Consider the following 20,613-nt stretch of genomic DNA (forward strand, 5'->3'; position numbering starts at 1 on the left):
TGGGTGGGGAAAAAATAAAAATTAAAAATAAATAAAATGTTGAATGGAAGAGATTCAAGCCACTATTTCCATACATGGCTAAAAGATATTGGAGAATTTACAACTACTGGCATTCTTACAGTATCACAGAAAATCAAAGCAATATACATTTATTTCTTTAAATGCCAAAATCATCCACTGTTAAGAATATTAAAGCAGACACAAAAGGCTTTCCTCCTGATGTGTAAAACAATGATTCATAATATGCCACTAACTTTTCATATACTCCCACATTGGCTTCTTTCACATGTCTTCATTCCCACTTTAAAGACAAATATTTGTATTTTGTCCCTGCAGCCTACAGGAAATTACTATGTCCTCAATGATATCTTTTGTGAAACAAGTATCATGATGATAGTAAACAATTATATAGTCCTTGGAGTGTCAGTCTGGCTCAGTCAGAAGAACGTGCGACTCTTGATCTCAGGCTCACAGCCCCTGAACCTCAGGCTCAGGTTCCAGCCCCACTTTGGGTTCAGAGATTACTAATAAATAAATAAATTTAAACAAACAAAGAAAAAACAATTGTAAAGTCCTTACCATGTGCAGAGTGTATTCTAAAAACTAACTCGAAACCACCATGCAGTATTATTAACCTGACTTTACAGAGGAGGAAACACAGGCCCAGGTAGATTGATGTCAATCTGCCAGTAGTGGCAGAGCTAGAATGATAGCACAAGCAGTCTGACCCAGACTCTCAACCACAATTCCATGCTATATGCAAGTCCAGGCCAGATGATCACACTGCCAGAATCACAGAAAATTAGAGACTTTAGTCTTTATTCTTCTCACTCAGAATGGAAATTTGAAGTCCAGAGGAAATAAGTGACCTAACATCTCCCAGTAGGCAGCAGAAGAGCCAGGACTTAGAACCCAGATTTCCTGACTCCAAGTTCAGTGGTCTTTCTACACTGGACAGATCTGGAAAAAATAGCTAAGGAAAGAAAAAGATAAAGGCTCCACCTTGATTAAAACAGCTAATGATTTTGTCATCTGAGTAAAGATATTTGATATATGACCATTTACTTATTTAGTGAGTGCCTGTTATATGCCTAACACATTTTCAGATAATATAAATGGAGGATGCACAGCTAATGTCATAAATGGAGGAATCAACATTCAAAACAACCTCAACACTGACGCCAAGTCTCACAGGACAAAATGTAAGTAGAAAACCTGTAAGTCGTGTGCTGAAGTTCAAGAAAACTAAAGGGACAGTGGTGTCTAGCAGGGAGATTAACAGCAATCCATGGACAGTCTCTGACCATTTTATAACTGAACTTAAGCTTAACAGACTCAACAGTGTAATGGAGCTCCTTTAAAAAAAAAAAAAAAAAAAAAAAAGTGACGGAATCTTAGGTTGCACTTCACATGGTCCAGATCCAGGAATTATAGCTAGTATCCCAGTGGGATACTGAAAATGGAAAGAACCTTAAGAGACTGGATTGTCCAACCCTTTTACTTTACAGATAAAGAAAACAAGACCCTAGAGAGGGACACATTTGTCCTTTGGCAAATGTTCTTCTCAAGGAACCATAAAGCTTTCTTCCCATTTATGCTACAACAATATGAGTTATTAATAAACTACAACACAGGGCAACTCTCTATCATTCAATTATTCTATATGGAGCACCTACCTTAGATTACATGTCAAGCTAATGCAAGCCCTATAAATACATAAATGAATAGGACAAGTTCATGCTACAGCTTATATCTAATGCTATCATAATTTTTTCATTTTATTTGTTCAAGTGACATTTGCTGACAGCTATTTTGTCTCAGACACTTGAGAAACTGAGGTGAGTAAGAGTCCCTGTTCTTAAAGATCTTACAGTCTAACAGCCTCTAATTAGTGGGGAGAGACAGACAAGAGCAAGATGATACAGGTTTGAATAAGAAGCACTAACAATGCTACTGGAGCACCGAAAAGGAAGTCCTACTTCAGTGAAGAAAGACTTTCCAGAGGCAGTAACTACTTACCTTGAAGGACAAGTATCAAGTAGTCCAGCTGAAAAGGCAGTATGGGCATTTGTGGTAGAGATCTGCAAGTTTTTAAAAGATTCTGGAGGGGCGCCTGGGTGGCGCAGTCGGTTGAGCGTCCGACTTCGGCTCAGGTCACGATCTCGCGGTCCGTGAGTTCGAGCCCCGCGTCAGGCTCTGGGCTGACGGCTCGGAGCCTGGAGCCTGTTTCCGATTCTGTGTCTCCCTCTCTCTCTGCCCCTCCCCCGTTCATGCTCTGTCTCTCTCTGTCCCAAAAATAAATAAAAAACGTTGAAAAAAAAAAAAAAAAAAAGATTCTGGAGTACTAGTTGCTTATAAGACCAAGACAGGAAATGGAACTAGTGAAATAGGCAGGGAGCAAATTATAAAAACACTTAAAAAAAAAAAAAAACAAACAGTAATCTCTACTCTCGACGTGGGACTCAAACTCATGACCCCGAGATCAAGAGTCGCATGCTCTACTGACTGAGCCAGCCAGGTGCCCCACAACACTTTTATGTCATGCTGAAAAGTTTGAACTTTATTCTAAAAGCAGAGGAGAGGCACTGATGGATTTTAAGCAGGAGAGTGACACACAAAGCTCTGTATTTCAGAAAGGTAACTCTGGCTATAGGAGTGGGGAGGAGTCTGGGGGAAATAGGTTATTTTAACAGGAAGTTTTTGGAATAACAAGATGATATATGTGAATGTTAAGTGTGGACAGGGTGTATCGAAAACTATTTAAAAATCTAAATACTAATTGAATGCAAAGTGCTGTTTTACAGATATTATATGACTTCAATATAAACTATGTCTTCCTGTACCTTGTTTACATCCGCTGAAGAGATGGTGACTTAGGGATGTGGTTGTAAAAGCCATGTGCTTATATAACCAGAGCTCACCAAGGGACTCATAAACATCTAGGAAAAAAACTAAGAAAAGTGAAGGAACAGTGATCAGTGATTCCTTCCCCATGTTTCTGTTCTACTCCCCTCACCTCTCCACATGAACACATGGCCTCCAAATTTTCAAAGCAAAAACAATTGATTTAACTGTCCAAAGGGAATACTAGAATAATGAGTTAGGGAATCATATATAGTAAATAAGAGGAAAGTGTCTGGGCTGGCAAAGATAGCCTTCAAACCTAAGTAAGTCTGACACCTAGAAGAGGAAGTAGACTTGATCTTTGCTAGGCAGAATTTGGACTAATGGGCCTAAGTTACAAAGAGACAACTTCTGGGGCATCTGGATGGCTTAGTCTGTTAAGCATCCGACTCTTGATTTTGGCTCAGGTCATGATCTCACGGGTTCATGAGTTTGAGCCCTGCATCAAGCTCTGTGCTAACAGTGTGGAGTCTGCTTGGGATGGTCTTTCTCCCTCTCTCTGTGCCCTTCCCCCGCTCATGGTCTCTCATAAAGTAAATAAGCTTTACAAAGGAAAAAAAAAAAAAAAGAGGCAACTTCCAAATTAAAAAAGAACTCCCCATTACAAACACAATGAATAGTCCATAGGCTGTATGTTGTACCATCAAAGACCTTTAAGCAAAGGAAGAATGACTTCTAATAAAGGTAGGATTAAGAGGTGGGACTGGTTAATATGTAAGATCCTTTCCAACTCTACAAGAAAAACAGAACTTGTTATCAACTTTAAGAGCGGAAGAAATCAGGGGCACCTGGGTGGCTCAGTCGGTTAAGCATCCGACTTCATTTGGCTCAGGTCATGATCTCCGGTTTGTGGTTTCGAGCCCCGTGTCGGGCTCTGTGCTGACAGATCAGAGCCGGGAGCCTGCTTCGGATTCTGTGTCTCCCTCTCACTCTGTTCCTCTCCAGCATTCTCTCTCTCTTTCTCTCTCAAAAATAAATAAAAGCTTTAAAAAATTGAAAAAAAAAAAAAAAAGAGTGGGAGAAATCAGAAATCTATACAAACACAGTGAGGGTTTACCAGAACACAGTGTCTTAGAACCAAGGAACTAGAAGGAACCCTGAAATTACCTAGTGGTTTTTAGGGGCACCTGGGTGGCACAGTCAGTTAAGTGTCAGACTTTGCCTCAGGTCATAATCTCACAGTTTGTGAGTCTGACTTCAAGCCCTGCAAGGGGCTCTCTACTATCATGGCAGAGCCACTTCAAATCCTGTCTCCCTCTCTCTCTGCTTCTCTCTGTACATGTGCACTCTCTTTCTCTCTGAGAGAAAGAAAGAAAGAAAGAAAGAAAGAAAGAAAGAAAGAAAGAAAGAAAGAAAGAAAGAAAGAAAGAAAGAAAGAAAGAAAGAAAGAAAGAAACCACCTAGTGGTTTTTAACTCTCACAGAACACGTTTTCAAACAAATCTTATATGCAACTCAACATATAGAATATATGAAAGCAGTATTTAAAAAAAATAAAAATAGGGGCGCCTGGTTGGCTCAGTCGGTTGAGCATTCAACTTCTGCTCAGGTCAGGATCTCGCAGTTTGTGAGTTCAAGCCCAACGTCAGGCTCTGTACTGACAGCTCAGAGCCTGGAGCCTGCTTTGGATTCTGTGTCTCCCTCTCTCTGCCCCTTCCCCGCTCATGGTCTGTCTCTCTCTGTCTCTCAAAAATGAATAAATGTTAAAAAAAATTTTTTTAATAAAATAAAAAATAAATAAAAGTAGTGTTTAATAGTATAAATCAATGTTATGGCTTCAAATGTATGTTACTTATTTTAAAGCTAAATGAAATAACCAGTCGAGTAATTTTGATTAAAATTAGAGATCAGTTAATTACAGTTATAATACCCTCAGCATCCAGTCTATGTCTATGTCATGAAATACAGTGAAGCCTTTTTTAACTGGTTCATACAAACAGCAACAAACAGTAACAGTTTCACAGTGTGCCTGGTACTCTCATGATATTACTCAAATAAATTGATATAAGAGCCTGAAGAACAGCAGAAATATTTGTTTCAAAGCCAAATACCTTCAATATCTAAAACTGTGTACATTCTTTACAATATTTAAATATGACTAGAAATGTAGGACAAGAAGCACAAAAACTTTTAGTACATGCTCTGCCACTATTACAGTGCCATCACTTACCAATGTGTTTCCCACTCACTATGGACTGAGCACCTGAGCCCATACCACTGAGTCTTGCCCAGAATTTATCAGGCACAGGACATATATTCTGCAGTATGTTCTGCAATAGTGAAACGCTTCCAATTAAAAAAAAATTTTTTTGTTTTTAAAGACCAGATGAAAAGATACTAGATACTAACTTCACTTTTTGAATAAACTGTAAATTTATAAGCAGTTAAATATATATTCAGAGATAGATGGTGGGGGAACTTTATTCTGGTGATGTCCATTTGGAAGGTAGTACATTACAGCATATATGTTACTTTTTTTTAATGTTTATTTTTGAGAGAGAGAGAGAGAGAGAGAGAATATGAGCGGGAGAGGGGCAGAGAGAGAGGGAGACATGGAATGGGAAGCAGGCTCCAGGCTCTGAGCCGTCAGCACAGAGCCCAATGTGGGGCTCAAACTCACGGACCGCCAGGTCATGACCTGAGCCAAAGTCAGACACTTAGCTGACTGAGCCACCCGGGCGCCCCGAGATAAATATATCTATTTAAATATATTTTAAATAGATAAAATACATCTCAAAATTGAAATTAAAATAAAATGGGTACAGAATCTCTTAAGCATTTCTGCATAAGTTTTGGTATCCATAGTCACCAATTAGAAAGCCCCTGCTCCAATTTTACAGATAAACTGAACACAGCACATTCCCAATTAACTATTAAGTACTAGAACCAAAGTTGTCTCATAGAAATAAAAAGCTTTTACAATGTATTTTTCTTTTTTATTTCAATGTATTTTATGGCTATTTATGAAATTCACATTACTAAAACATAAAAAAGAAACCACTTAAGAGATAGGGGTCTGCCTAGTAAGTATCAGAGAAAATCTTATACTGAAGGTAAACTTTCAAAATATCAATCAATTAGTGGTTTAGAAATGTCATTACCATAGTGCATGGGGAAAGGGAAGTAGCAGCCTCAGCCTGGATGATAATTACTTTCTCACTGCATCTGAAATAGTACATAGGGCCAAATAATTCATGCCTGCCTTTTCCTTTCTTTCTAAACTCCAATACAGGCTTATATTCCAGAAAAGCTACGTTGGGCTACCTCTTTAAACACACCACCACACAAGCAAACATATTTCTAAATGTCTGTTTTTGCTGATATAGACACATGCTGGGATCTGAATATTTAGTCAAAAGCACTTCTGGGACTTACTGGAAAGGACACTGGGGAATGACTGAATCTAATTCTAATTCTGTCAAGCATTCATGAACTTTTAATAGCAAGCGAAGTAATAAGTCATTAAATCTCTACCTTAACTTGTAAGATACCAAGTAACAAGTTCTCAATACATTGGCTTGAAGGTAGCAGGTGGATCACAATGACAGTAGTAAAAGCACTGAAATCCAAGGGTGGACTCCAGGGAAAATTAGACTTTTATTAATCCTCAACCATGAAGACTTAGAAATAGCAAACGTGAGGCTGTTCCAGCACTGGGCTTTTAGAAGCCAAAGGAATATAATTTAACTAATAGCAAGTACTAGAAGAAAGAGGGGTCTGCTTTTTTCTTTTTTTTTTTTTTTTTTTTTTTTTTTAAGTATCAGGATCTGACTCCCTGGGGAAAAGAACAGTTAACTACCATGCATTGAACAGGATGGCTTAGATAAACAAGTAAACTATACAGCTGCCTGAGGGGAAAGGAACAGTTTTAATCATATCAAAGAGAACAGAGGCAGCACCTAGGCAGGGACACCATTCACCCCTTCCTCTCACTGGCCTTTCCTCCACTGCCTTTTCTCATCCAAAAACACACCAAATCCAGAAACTTCTCTAATCCCACAAGTTTTCTCAGATCAGACCTAGAGGACCCAGAGGAGGGTGATAGAATTACTGTATGGTTTTGGTTAAAAACAAAGATCTAAAAGCCACTTCGAGATTAAGAAAGGAAGGAAAGGAAGAGCTTGATTCTCTAAGGAAGGACCCAAGTCAGCACCATTGCCATTTCCCTCAGCTTGGAGCCTAGACATCACTTCATCAAACCAGCACCCTCTAGCAGACAGCCTCACAGAACAGGGAAGAGTCCAGGTCCCAGGGCAGCCCTGTTTCCTCAGTACATCTATACACATACTAGGTCCCTAGGTCTGATAGCATCCGGGCTGAGAAGACGTACTGGCCCTTTAAGGAAAGCCACTGGGAAGCCCTCCGTCATTTACCCCACCCTCAAAAGCCCCACAGTAGATTGATTTAGTTAAAGAATACTTCAGTACAAAAGTTACCTGCTCTGCCCCTGGCACATCTCTTCCAGTACAGAACACCGGCAATTCCCAGAACATGAGTCAAAATAAAGATGGTTGATGGCAAATAGGACGAATCTAAGAGAGGCATTTCCACGCTCGACCTTCCTCCTTTCCAGAGTTAGCCACAAGCCCACAGCTCAGCGCAGGCCTCCGAATGCCTTTCTCCTGAGGTTACTGCTGTCCCGTACTATCAGCGCAGAGGCAGAGGCCCGCAGCTCATTGTTGTCAGAAACTTCCTGGCGGCTTCTCCTCCATGTCGCCTCTGACTGTTTTTCAGCAGGCAGTACTACGAGATGGGGCTAAAACTGTACAGTGTATCTCAGACAAAGCCCAGGAAACAACTGGCTAGAGGGGGAGGGGAAAGTGAAGGAGGAACCAGGAGAGTGAAAAGGAGAGCCTAAGCCAGTGCTGAGCTGACTCAAATTCTATCTTTGGCATCCTCTGTTCAGCTTAAACAAACAAACCTCAGACCCCTCTACAAGAAGGGAGGGTGTCAGAGGACGTCACACTCTTAACTTTCCATTCCCGGCCAGGCTGGAACACCAGACTTCAGGATGAAGCCAAAAGAAAAAAGTCACAGAATTACTAGGGAACCACTTGCGGGGAGGGGGCCAAGTACACAAGGATGTATTGTAAGTGTCCACGAGTACCCTGGCCAGTCAGAGGGCAACCCTTCCACACCCATGGCCTGGGAGGGGGAGGCAAGAGACCTGAACATCATGACAGAGAGGATCACATACAGAACAAGCTCCATGAGCTAGATCTGACATCAAGGCCTGATGAAGATGAACAAGGAGAACAAAAAACCAGTGTGCTTTCAGAGTTGGAAAACCCACCTGATTTCCACTAGCTGCCTGAGGGGATACGAGGATACTCAATGACAGCAGGAAACAATGCCTTCCACAAAGCTAAGGCCTGCTTACAAATGAAAACTTGATACGGAGGCTACAGCAGCAACTGAAAACACTTTACCACTACATATCTACTAGAATGACTCAAATTAAAAAGACTGATCATATCAAGTCTTGGCAAGGATGTGAAGCAACTAGAATTCTCACACACTGCTGGTGAGGGTGTACATGGGCACAACAGCTCTGGTTGGGCAGTTTCTTATAAAGTTGAACGTACACATACCAAATGACCAAGCAACATCACGCCTAGGATTTACCCAGGAAAAGTAAAAACATGTGTTCACACAGAGACCTGTATGTGAACATTAATAGCAGCTTTATTCAAAGTAATGAAAATCTGGAACCAGCCCAAAGTCCATCAACTGGTGGACTAATAAACAAATCCATACAATGGAGTGCAACACGGCAATGAAAAAGGAACAAACTACAACAGCATAGATGAATCTCAGAAGCATTATACTACATGAAAGAAACGAAACGCAAAAAGCTACATACCGTAGAGTTCCACCCATATGACATTCTAGAACAGCAAAACTATAGGGACAGCAATCAGGTTGGGGAAGACAAAAAGTAAAAACAAACAATCGAATAGTTTGTCACACAAATACAACGGAGATGTTTGTCACACAAATACTAAAAGAGATGAAGACAAAAGGGAGTGCCAGTAGAATCATGTTTACAGTTTTATGTTCAGCGAGGGCTTCTCTAATAAGAGCATTAAGCAGAGACCTAAAGACTGTGAGCAGGAGCTCCTGGGTGGCTGAGTCAGTTAAGCCTCCAACTCTTGATTTTGGCTCTGGTCAGTGAGGAGCCTGCTTGGGATTCTCTCTCTCCCTCTCTCCCCCTGCCCTTTCTCTGCTCATCCTCTGTCTCTCTCTCTCAAAATAAATAAACTTAAGTAAATTTAAAAAAGAATATGAGCAAACAAGTCATATGGCTATCCAGAGAAAAGAGGAGCCAAAAAAATTTTTTAAAGCAAGTGCAAAGTCCCTGAGGCAAAAGTAGGTCTGGTGTGTTCAGGGAACATGGAGAAAACTATAATGGTTGGAGCTCAAAGAGAGAAGGGGAGAGTGTCAGGAGATGAAGCAAGAGAGATTATCAGGTCACCTATGGCTGTGTAGGCCATTTGTAAAGACTCTGGCTTTTATTCTAAGTAAAGTAGGAAACTTTTGGAAAGTTTTGTGTGAAACAGTGACATGACTTAACTTAGGGTTTTAAAAGAATCCTTCTTGCTATTCTATTGAGAACAGATACTGGAAAGCAAGAACAGGAGCAAGGAAACTAGTTAAAACACCATGACAATAATCCAAGTGAAAACTGGTAGCTGAGAAACAACAGCTGGGACCAGAGTGTGGTGTTAGAGCTGGTGAGATGTGGTTACATTCTGGATAAGTTATAAAGAAAGAGTCATCAGGATTTGCTGATAGAATGGATGTAGGGGGAGGACAGAAAGAATAGAGTCATGGCTCCAAGAGTTCTGGCCTTAGAAATTGAAAGAACGGAACTGCTACTTCCTGAGTTGGGAAAGACTGTCAGAGAAGCAGAGGGTTTGGGGTTTGTTGGTGATTGTAGCTGTTTGGTTTGTGGGGGGGGGGGTGCGGGTAGGCAGGAATTCCCATTTGGACACATTAGATTTAAAATGCCCAGTAGACATACCAGTGGAATTTTGAATACGCAGTTGACTATATGAATCTAGGATTTTGGGAAAGACCCAGAATGAGTTTTGAAGCCTGGAAATGGAGTGAGATCACTTGGGGAGTGAACAGAGAAGAGACCAACTTAATGGACTAAGTGCTGGAAACACTACATCAGATGGGGAAGAGTAAGAACCACATAAGAGAGGCCAGGGGGTTAGGAGAACCAAAGAGCATGCTGCCCCAGAAGCCAGGAGAAATGTTTCAAGAAGTAGTAATTAGGGGCACCTGGCTGGCTCAGTTGGTGGAGCATGTGAGTCTGATCTTGGTGTTCTGGGTTTGAGCCCCATGTAGGGTGTAGAAATTACATAAAAATAAAATCTTAAAAAAAAAAAAGCAGTAATTAACCATGTCAAAGCTATTAATGTGTCATGATGAGGATTGAGAATGGACCACTGAATTTAGCGATGTGGAGGTTGCTGATGACTTTAACAAGGGCAGTTTTGATGCCAGAAATGGCTTGACTGGAATGATTCAGGAAAGAATGGGATTTTTAGGGATATGATGAAGAGCATGGTGACTATAGTTAAAAATCTAAAAATGGATTGCCTATGTGAAAGTTGCTAAGAGAGTAGATCTTAAAAGTGCTCATCACAAGAGGGGCTCCTAGGTGGCTCAGTTGGTCATGCACCTGTCTCTTGGTTTCAGCTCAGGTCATGATCTCACAGTTTGTGAGTTTGAGACCCCCATCAGGCTCTGCGCTGACAGTGTGGAGGCTGCTTGGGATTCTCTCTCTCTCCCTCTCTTTGTGCCCCTCCCCTGCTCTTTCTCTCTCTCAAAATACATAAATAAGCTTTAAAAAAAAAATTTTTTTTTAAGTACTCATCACGAGAAAAAAAAATCTTTTGGTAACTCTATAAGGTGACAGATTTTTTTTTTTGTACTGGTTTGTCAATATCCTTTTTTATTTTTAATTTTATTTTTTATTTTTTAAAATTTACATCCAAATTAGTTAGCATATAGTGCAACAATGATTTCAGGAGTAGATTCCTTAGTGCCTCTTACCCATTTAGCCCATCCCCCCTCCCACAACCCCTCCAGTAACCCTCAGTTTGTTCTCTATATTTATGAGTCTCTTCTGTTTTGTCCCCCTCCCTGTTTTTATATTATTTTTGTTTCCCTTCCCTTATGTTCATCTGTTTTGTCTCTTAATGGCCTCATAAGTGAAGTCATATGATTTTTGTCTTTTTCTGACTAATTTCACTTAGCATAATACCCTCCAGTTCCATCTGTGTAGTTGCAAATGGCAAGATTTCATTCTTTTCGATTGCCAAGTAATACTCCATTGTATGTGTGTGTGTGTGTGTGTGTGTGTGTGTGTGTGTGTGTCTGTGTGTGTGTGGTGTGTGTGTGTATACACACACACACACCACATACACACACTGCATTTTCTTTATCCATTCATCCATCGATGGACATTTGGGCTCTTTCCATACTTTGGCTATTGTTGTTAGTGCTGCTATAAACATGGGGGTGCATGTGTCCCTTCGAAACAGCACACCTGTATCCCGTGGATAAATGCCTAGTCGTGCAATTGCTGGCTCGTGTGGTAGTTCTATTTTTAGTTTTTTGAGGAACCCCCATACTGTTTTCCAGAGTGGCTGCACCAGCTTGCATTCCCAAGGGTGACAGATGTTAACCAGACTTACTGTGGTGATCATTTTGCAATATATGCAAATATCAAATTATTCAAAAAGATTTTTTTAATGTTTATTTATTTTTGAGAGAGAGATAGAGCACAAGCAGGGGAGGGGCAGAGAGAGAGAGGGAGACACAGAATCTGAGGCAGGCTCCAGGCTCTGAGCTGGCAGCACAGAGCCCGATGCAGGGCTCAAACCCACAAACCGTGAGACCATGACCTGAGCTGAAAGTCGGACACTTAACTGACTGAGCCACCCAGGCACCTCGCAAATATCAAAGTATTATGTTGTACACCTACAACTAACATAATGTGTCAATTATACCTCAATTAAGAATGATTTTTTAAGTTAAATATAAAAAAAGAATGGGAGAAGAATTAGTGACAACAAAGTAAAAACAACTCAAGGAATGTTACTGTAAAGAAGAGCAGAGAGAGGGACCTAGGATCAAGAGAATTTTTCTTTTTCTTCTTTTTTTTTTTTTGAGAATTTTTCTTGGCATGTGAAATGTACTAGTGTTTGCTGAAAGGAATAAAGGTTACGGAAGGAAAACCAATAGTGCAATCCAGTGGAAACTAAGCCAGAGCCTCTTCTGGAGCAGGGCTCTCATGTGAAACAGAGCATTTCATCCATCCATCCATTCACTCATTCAATTTGCTTTATTTTATTTTATTATTTTAGAGAGAGCATGCGCGCAAGTGGAGGAGATGGGCAGAGGGAAGGAGTAAGAATCTCAAGCAGGTTCCATGCTTGGCATGGAGTCCAATGTGGGGTTCAATCCCACGACCCTGGGATCATGACCTGAGCCAAAATCAAGAGTCGATTGCTCAACCGACTGAGCCACCCAGGTGTCTGCATTCATTCAATATAAAAACATGGAGCATCATGCTAGACACAGTGGACACAAAGATGATGATGATGTACCCCTTACTATAGACAAGCCCTAGAGCTGTGATGGGCAAAGAAGATGAAAGGGCATTTATTATAATATACTATACTAATACTGCAATATACTAACATTTATTAAGTGGCTACTATAGAGTATCTTCACATCTGTTACTTCATTTAATCTCGATAATATTATCAGTATTAGTTAATATTTTATTATTATATATTGTTAATACTACAAATGAGGACATCTTATAAATAATTTAATAAATCTTATAAATTTTGTATAAATCTTTATAAATTTTATAAATTAAATTTATAAATAATTTTATAAATGTTAGGGGGCTCCTAACATTGTATGTCACATGTACTCAAATTTTTTTAATAAATTTTTTGATAAAAATAAAAAAGAAATTGAGGCTCAGAAAATTCAAATTATTTTGCCCAAAGTTACAAAGTAAGAGAGTGAACTGGCATCTGAACTTTTATCTGCCTGATTTCAAACCAGTGTATTTTATCACACTGACTCCCTTTACTAAAATGTTCTGGCAAACTAACTATACTAACTTGAAGTTAAACAATTTAGATATTTATATGTCTGGAATACTTCCTCCTTACACATACTGTACATAGCCTGACCTGGCTCTAAGGAAAGCATCTCAACTTCAACACAGAACATCACACTGCTAGTGCTGCCTATATCACCTCATACAACTGTCTTTTGGCAATCTTATAAATATCTTCACCATATTTTATTTCCCAAAGTTAAAACCATTTCTCTGCCTCACTGCAAAACTATCTTAAATTAGAAAATCACATATCACATGCTTGTGCCATTCAAAAACACCTAGGAAATTTGAAGAAAAAAAAATCCACAGCACTCAAGTATCAAGATATATTCTGAACTTACTATTATTATTAGAGAAGACAATGGAAGGTATCCAAGGTAATTTACTCTTCATAAGATGGCATGCTATACCTTGGATACAACCATTTTTCTACATATGACAGGTAATAAGTTTTGTTTCCAGGCTTTCTATATATGCACGTTTGTCTGAAGGAATAAAAAAGAGAAGGGGAACTGCTTCTGTGAAAATAAAATAAATTTTTCACTTAGCAAAACTAAGATGGATCTGTGTGCTGTCATTTATAGGAAGTGGTTAGAAGCTGGCAGGAGGGAGTGACTGGGGTTTTTTTTAGAGATCATTTATTATACAAAGAATGGGCCTTTTAAAGTCATATTTAGCACCCCCCAGGATATCCCTTCCCTACAGCCAATGGGCAGGGCCCCAAACCACCAAAGAAGCCCTGTAAAAGCAAGACTCTAACCTTCATTAAGATTTGAGACCTGCCTCCCTTTAAGATTATTTCACTCCCAAGAATTTAAGGTGGTCACCCACAGCCATTACCCACAAGAAATCTCAAAACAAGACAACACCCCAGAATCACTTTCATGTCTGCGACTGAGGTGACAACAGGTCTGTGAGAAGGGGCGCTGTGACTGTTATTCAAGCTACCATGGGGTTATACGTGGTCTCAAAATAACTGACATCCACAGCCTCTGAACTTCAGCAGATACAGACTAATAACTTAGGAGCCATTTAGTCATTCATTCATTCATTCATTCATTTATAATTTATTTATTTTGAAAGAGAGCACGTGAGTGGGGTAGGCCAGAAAAAGAGGGGAAAGAGAGAATCTCAAGCAGGCCCCTCACTGTCAGCGCAGAACCCAATGCAGGGCTTGAACCCACAAACTGTGAGATCATGACCTGAGTTGAAACCAAGAGTTGGACACTCAACCTACTGAACCACCCAGGCGCCTCAAGATCCATTTAATAGACTGAAATCTGGGGATTACTGGGTAACTCAGTCAGTTAAGCATCTGACTCTTGATTTCAGCTTAGGTCATGATCTCACAGTTTGTGGGTTTGAGTTCCACATCAGGCTCTGTGCTGATGGCACAGAGTCTGCTTGGGATTCCCTCTCTCCTTTCTCTACCCTTCTCCTGCTCCTGCTCATGTGTACATGCTCGCTCTCTCTCTCTCTCTCTCTCTCTCTCTCTCAAAAGTTAATAAATAAACTTTATAAAAATAAAAAAAATAAAAGACTGAAATCTGGAAAAATAATGCTTACAAAGAGGATACTTTTTTTTAAAACAACAGATATACCTGAGATTAAAACTGTGGTAGAGATTAGTATGTGGCTGTTGTCAATGGAAACCTTGGACTTCTGGGAACGACAGGATCCAGACATCAAAGCCTGGCCCCAAGCTCTGGTCATCTGTCTCCTGCCATGAGTCCAGTAGGCATCTAACTACGGATAGGCAGAGGACGTGTGCTTCACAGTAGCTAATTAGGAGACATTGTGACTCCTGTCTCTAATATTTAGCAATGTAGGATTATGAAAACAATAAATATGCAAAGGCCCAGAATGCCTACAAAGAATATTCTACATACCCAAGTAACAGTGAATACAATAATGGTAGGAAATTTTCCCAAATTTTTTGCTCAGTACCCTAGATGCCATTATAGTAGCGTGGTAATTACAAGCTCAGTCTGAAGCCAGACTGCCTACATTCAAATCCAGACTTTACAATATGTGTCACATCAGCACCTTTGGGCAAATTATTTAATTCACCACATACAGCCTCAATTTCCTCATCTGTAAAATGATGACACTAACAGTACCTGTCTCATAGAGCGAGTTAATGTGTTTAAGGTGCTTAGATCGTGGCTGGCACACAGTATGTGCTCAATAATTATTGGCTACTATTATCATTATTTGGAGGAGCAGCATACAAGCCACATCTGACCACAAGGATCTCTGAATACTGTTCAGACTGTATAAAACTTTGGTAAACTGATAATTTGCCTAATTTGCCTAATCCCAGTCTGCCAGTCCTGTCCATATTCACTGCGAGATTAATATCCCAGAAGCATGCATAATGACCAGTATATCTTAAATGCTCAATAAATGTTCATTTGTAATTTCATTCTAAAACTTTCAATTTCCCACTGTCAGCAAATTAAATTCAAAAAACTCTCTCTGGCTTTACAGTGTTTTCCTCATTTAACCTGGAATGTATTTCCTTCTCATCTCCACTCCAATCAAAATCCCATTCATAAGGACCAGCTTAAAGCCAATATTGCCACAGATTTTTCCCTGGTGACTCCCTCCATCCCAGTCAGAAGTAAACATCTCCTTCTCTTGAGATTATATTATATTTTGTTTCTCTCTCATGACATTTAGCACTTTCTATTTTATAATATAGTCTTATGCTTATTTTTGCTCTCTCACTAAAGTTTTCAAAGCTAGATGAATTCTGCTTCTCTATATGAAATCTCATAACTTAACAACTATTTGTGTAATGGGTCCAAAGAGCACTGTGAGAGCCAGGAGTATAAAGGCAAAACATACTGGAATGAGTTAAACAGGGTCCAGTAAACCATGGAGATTCACAAAATATAAGCATTTCTTGGGAATGAATCTATTTTGACTGCAAAAACATACACCAGAGAGCAAATGCCTGGAAAACTATTCATCTTATGGCAGGAATAACTCAATATACTTCTTTAGACAGACAGACCCAGCAGATATATACACTAACAGAGGAACTGAACCACTTTTAACAGAATTCCAAATCTACCTGGGGGTTTAAGGAAAAAAGTGACTCCAAGAACACAAATACAGGTTTTCCTTTTTCTTAAAGCTGGCAAGAAGTCAATTTACTGATTCAAAAATTCCACTTCTAGAAATCTCTCCAGACATGGATTCTACCCCAACATCCAAACTCTGGGTGGCCTTCTTGTCCAACTCAGCAATTTAGTTAGGCCCTTACCCTTGAAAAAAAGAAAGAAAAATGAAAGTAAAGGTAAAGATTAAAGGTGAAAAGTAAAATGGGTGATGTTCTGGGGTAGCACCTAGAAAACTCATTCTTTATTTTTAATGGAGGTCATAAAGACAGTGGACCACTATTTTAAAGAATTTATTTTGGGGGTACTTGGGTGGCTCAACTGTTGGTATCAGCTCAGATCTTGATCTCACTATCCTGAGATCGAGTCCTGTGTCCATGCTGAGCGTAGAGCCTGTTTGGGATTCTCTCTCTCCCTCTCTCTCTGCCCCTCTGCCATTCACGCTATCTCTCTCTCTCAAAATAAATAAATAAACTTTAAAAAAAAAAAGATTTTATTTTTAAGTAATCTCTACATCCAACATGGGGCTGGAGCTTACAACTCCCAAGATCAAGAGTCCACATGCTCTACTACTAACTGAGCCAGCCAGGTGCCCCTAGGAAACTCATTCTTTTTTTTCTTTTTTTTCTTTTTTTTTATGTTTTTAAATTTATTTTTGAGAAAGAGAGAAAGAGAGCACACACAAGCAGGTGAGGGGCAGAGGAAGGGGACAGAGGATCCAAAGTGGGCTCTGTGCAGAAAGCAGAGAGCCCAATGTGGGGCTGGAACTCATAAACCATGAGATCATGACCTGAGCCAAAGCTGGACATTTTACCAACTGAGTCACAGAGGCACCCCCTTTTTTTTAATGTTTATTTTATTTTTTTTTTTTGAGAGAGAGAGATCTGGTGAGTGGCAGAGAGAGAGAGGGGGACAGAGGATCGGAAGTGGGCTCGTGCTGACAGCAGACAGCCTGATGCAGGGCTAGAACTCACGAACCATGAGACAATGACCTAAGCCAGTCAGACACTTAACCAACTGAGTCACCCAGGCACCCTGGATACTCATTCTTAAAACAAAAATGCCTCTCTCTCTGCGCAGGGCTCTAAACTTAACAGTCTGTTAACCAAACCCAGATTCAAATGCTGACTTTACAGTTTCTGGCTATGTGTCTATGAACCAATTAATCTCTTTAATCTTCAGTTTCTTCATTTGTAAAATAGGGATAATAAAATCACCTCTTTGTGGTGTTACAATGGGGATTAAGTGAGAAAACACATGGACTATCTGGCACACAATAAGCATTCACTATTAACTGTTTAAAAAAAAACATTAAACATGAACTCATTCAGGTTAGCCATTGTTATTATTGTTACTCTATTAGAGCATTTATGCCCCAGCAGGGTAACGAGCCACCTTCCATGGGCAATGTGAGGAGATAAGTCAAGGTAAAACATGTGGTATTTAAACAGCTCTAAGCCACCAACTCAATAAATAAATCAAATTAGACTTCAATGGCACTGCTTCAAAACGAGAAAGGACAAGAATATTTAGTCCATCTTAATATCCATATTATTATTTTAAATAATCTCTCTCTCTTTGGGATTCAGACCATTTCCCCCCAACAAAGTAATAATGAAATCTAGAGCGATTAGATTTTTTTCCTGGAAATTCTGGTAGCCAGTATCTTCAATAAATGGAGAAGATTCAAGGAAAAGAAGCCCTGTCTATGGAGACTGCTCTCGACTTTTGCTAAGGATTGTTATTTTTGTCCAGAAACATCTCTCATTACAAGTGAATTCATGATGGAGAGTAGCACCTGACTCCTATCCAGCCTAAACACATTTTTTAAATGCTTTTCCAAATAAAAACAGTTTCAATGGCAAACATCTTGCAGTGTGGTCTGGCTAAGAAACATGTGATCCATTTTAGTTTCTCTGAGACACCTTGGAACACAAGAGGGCAGAATGGGTATGCAGCTGACAAAGGGTCAGGAACTCAACAATAAGGTAACCAGTCAGCCTTGAGAATGCTAGTAGGTAGCTATACTCAAGGCTCAGAAGAAGAGTCCGGGCCAAGATAAGAGGTAGGTAAGAGAGACCAACTTAAACTATTTATCCATGGAAACCAAGCTATGCACACAAACAAACGGCTAATTTTAGATCTCTGTGAGATGGTTTTCTAGATCTTGGCAGTAGCCTAAATGATAAAGAGAAAAAACTTGTCACCTGAACACAAAGACAGATTTGTCAGCTTCTTTACACTTATGGACCCCTGGAGCCTGCTCTGAATCCTAATCCACAACATGAGAATCATTTGGTCTTTCTACCACCAGGCCCTGCTTATCTTCTAATAAAACCTGCTCTCATGAACCCTCACTAGGGTCCAAGGACCAAACTCAAATAAATGTGCCTAACAGGATCTCCTCTAGTAGTATCACAAAATACTAATTATGGGACCCTAGGGGCGCCACTTAATATTTCTGAATATTTCCTAAAATGTACAATGTGTATAAAAATACCTATTTATCCTGGGGCGCCTGGGTGGCTCAGTTGGTTAAGAGTCCAACCTCAGCTCAGGTCATGATCTCAGTCCATGGGTTCAAGCCCACCATGTGGGGCTCTGTGCTGTCAGCTCAGAGCCTGGAGCCTGCTTCCGATTCTACATTTCCCTCTCTCTCTGCCCTTCCCCCACTCGCACTCTATCTCTCCCTCTCTCTCAAAAGTAAGTAAACATTAAAAATAAAAAAAAACAAAAAACTATTTCTAGGAGTTGTAGTAGGTAAGTATACATCAGATGCTTAATAAACAGTTTTCTTTCCTTGTCTCCTTTCACTTTGTTAAAAAAAGTCTCTTCCAATCTTATTTATAAAACCAATTCCATCTCAGCTTTGGCTTCTTGTCTCACCTAGCATTTGGAATAATCTGTTCTTCATATATTCAGTAGATTTACAAATTTCTTAATACAAGTTCACATTTTTTATTTCTATTCTAATGTTTATTAAAAAAAAGTGCTCAATATACAAAGATGTCACAACAAAGACGAGGAATATGGTTGGTCTACCGTAAGATTAGTGAGTTTCTCTCATTTGGAGCTTAAACCCCCAGTGACCCCTACTGGACAAAGACAGATACAGAAGACTGAGTTTTATAACGAAGACAAAGATTCTGTGACTGCTTTTACTCTAGTGAAATTCGCACACATAGAACTTTCATAACACAAGCTCAAGCTTGCCTCAAAACCCACACACACATAATATAAAAGGCAGGGATGCTAGGTGTAGTCAGCTCTCTCCTTTCATGAACACATTATCACCTCAAAGTTGGTTGGCGTATTGGCTGCCCCAACTGGATCCCCAGTATTCACAGCTTTCTGGTAAGTTCTTACAGAGAAAAGAACAGACACAGAAGAAGCAGTCACTGGCACATAATCCCTACCCCCCACTACCCTGAATTTTTCCATTTCCAAAGCTGACTCACTCTCAGCTCGGCCCAGGCTCCTCACCAGCAGTCAGGGTCACTATGTGTGCCCAGTGAGTAATGCTTCCCCGATGCATCCTCGCAGCTGCCTCTGACTTAACAAGTCATAAAAGGAAATCTGGGTAACAGTTTTAAGGAAAGAGAACACATGCTCCATCCTGGAAACAGGGATAGTTCCTCTCAGCCCTCTGCAGGGACTCAGAGCTATAGTGAATTCCCTCTAATGGCAGCCAGGTGGCAATGCAGAAACAGCCGAAGGCAGAAATACCAATGAGTACAATAAATCCCTACTCTCTAAAATCTGAGGGCAACAGATTCTACTTTGGATAAAACCAAAAGTATTGAGCATTAGGCAGAGCCCAACCCAGCCTACAAATTGGTTATGGCTCATCTACCATAGACTGCTTGTCCAGCAACAGCTTGCTCAGTGGAGACTGCAAGCCAGACTCAGTATCAAACCATCTACCATCACTCAGCCTCATCTGTAAGGCAAAACCCCAATGAAAACCAAATCTCAAAGAAAGGGAGCAGCCTAAAAAACTGCCCATCGTCGGGGCGCCTGGGTGGCGCAGTCGGTTAAGCGGCCGACTTCAGCCAGGTCACGATCTCGCGGTCCGTGAGTTCGAGCCCCGCGTCGGGCTCTGTGCTGACAGCTCGGAGCCTGGAGCCTGTTTCGGATTCTGTGTCTCCCTCTCTCTCTGCCCCTCCCCCGTTCATGCTTTGTCTCTCTCTGTCCCAAAAATAAATAAAAAACGTTGAAAAAAAAAAAAAAAAAAAAAACAAAACTGCCCATCGTCTATCCTCAAGTTCCCAAAGTAGGTGATGAGGAAATGAGGAAAAGAATGACATCTGGGTTTTTGATTAGTGACTGGCATATCTGATATTCAACAAATCCTAAATGAACAATAGTTGTAGTTCAACTTTCTCCCAAAGGACATTCCTGGAGCATCTAAATCTCCAAAGCTTAT

The 20,613-nt window shown here is 40.1% G+C and overlaps 1 protein-coding gene across 18 annotated transcripts in view; it reads right to left on the reverse strand.

The window, feature by feature from the left end:
• The window catches only part of MACF1 (microtubule actin crosslinking factor 1), a 335,119-nt gene that overhangs the window by 225,702 nt on the left and 88,804 nt on the right, over nucleotides 1-20,613 (reverse strand). Inside the window, exon 1 of one of the 18 annotated variants that reach the window (XM_058717959.1) lies at nucleotides 7,340-7,791. The exons of 16 other annotated variants lie outside the window; for them this stretch is intronic. In XM_058717959.1, the coding sequence (XP_058573942.1) occupies nucleotides 7,340-7,448 (109 nt within the window). In that variant the 5' untranslated portion in view covers nucleotides 7,449-7,791. Of the gene's footprint in view, nucleotides 1-2,019; nucleotides 2,102-7,339; nucleotides 7,792-20,613 lie in introns of those variants that run through there. One more of the 18 variants, XM_058717963.1, reaches the window with a different exon arrangement.

Source organism: Neofelis nebulosa, chromosome 2 (assembly GCF_028018385.1).
Source record: "Neofelis nebulosa isolate mNeoNeb1 chromosome 2, mNeoNeb1.pri, whole genome shotgun sequence".
Classification (NCBI taxonomy): domain Eukaryota; kingdom Metazoa; phylum Chordata; class Mammalia; order Carnivora; family Felidae; genus Neofelis; species Neofelis nebulosa.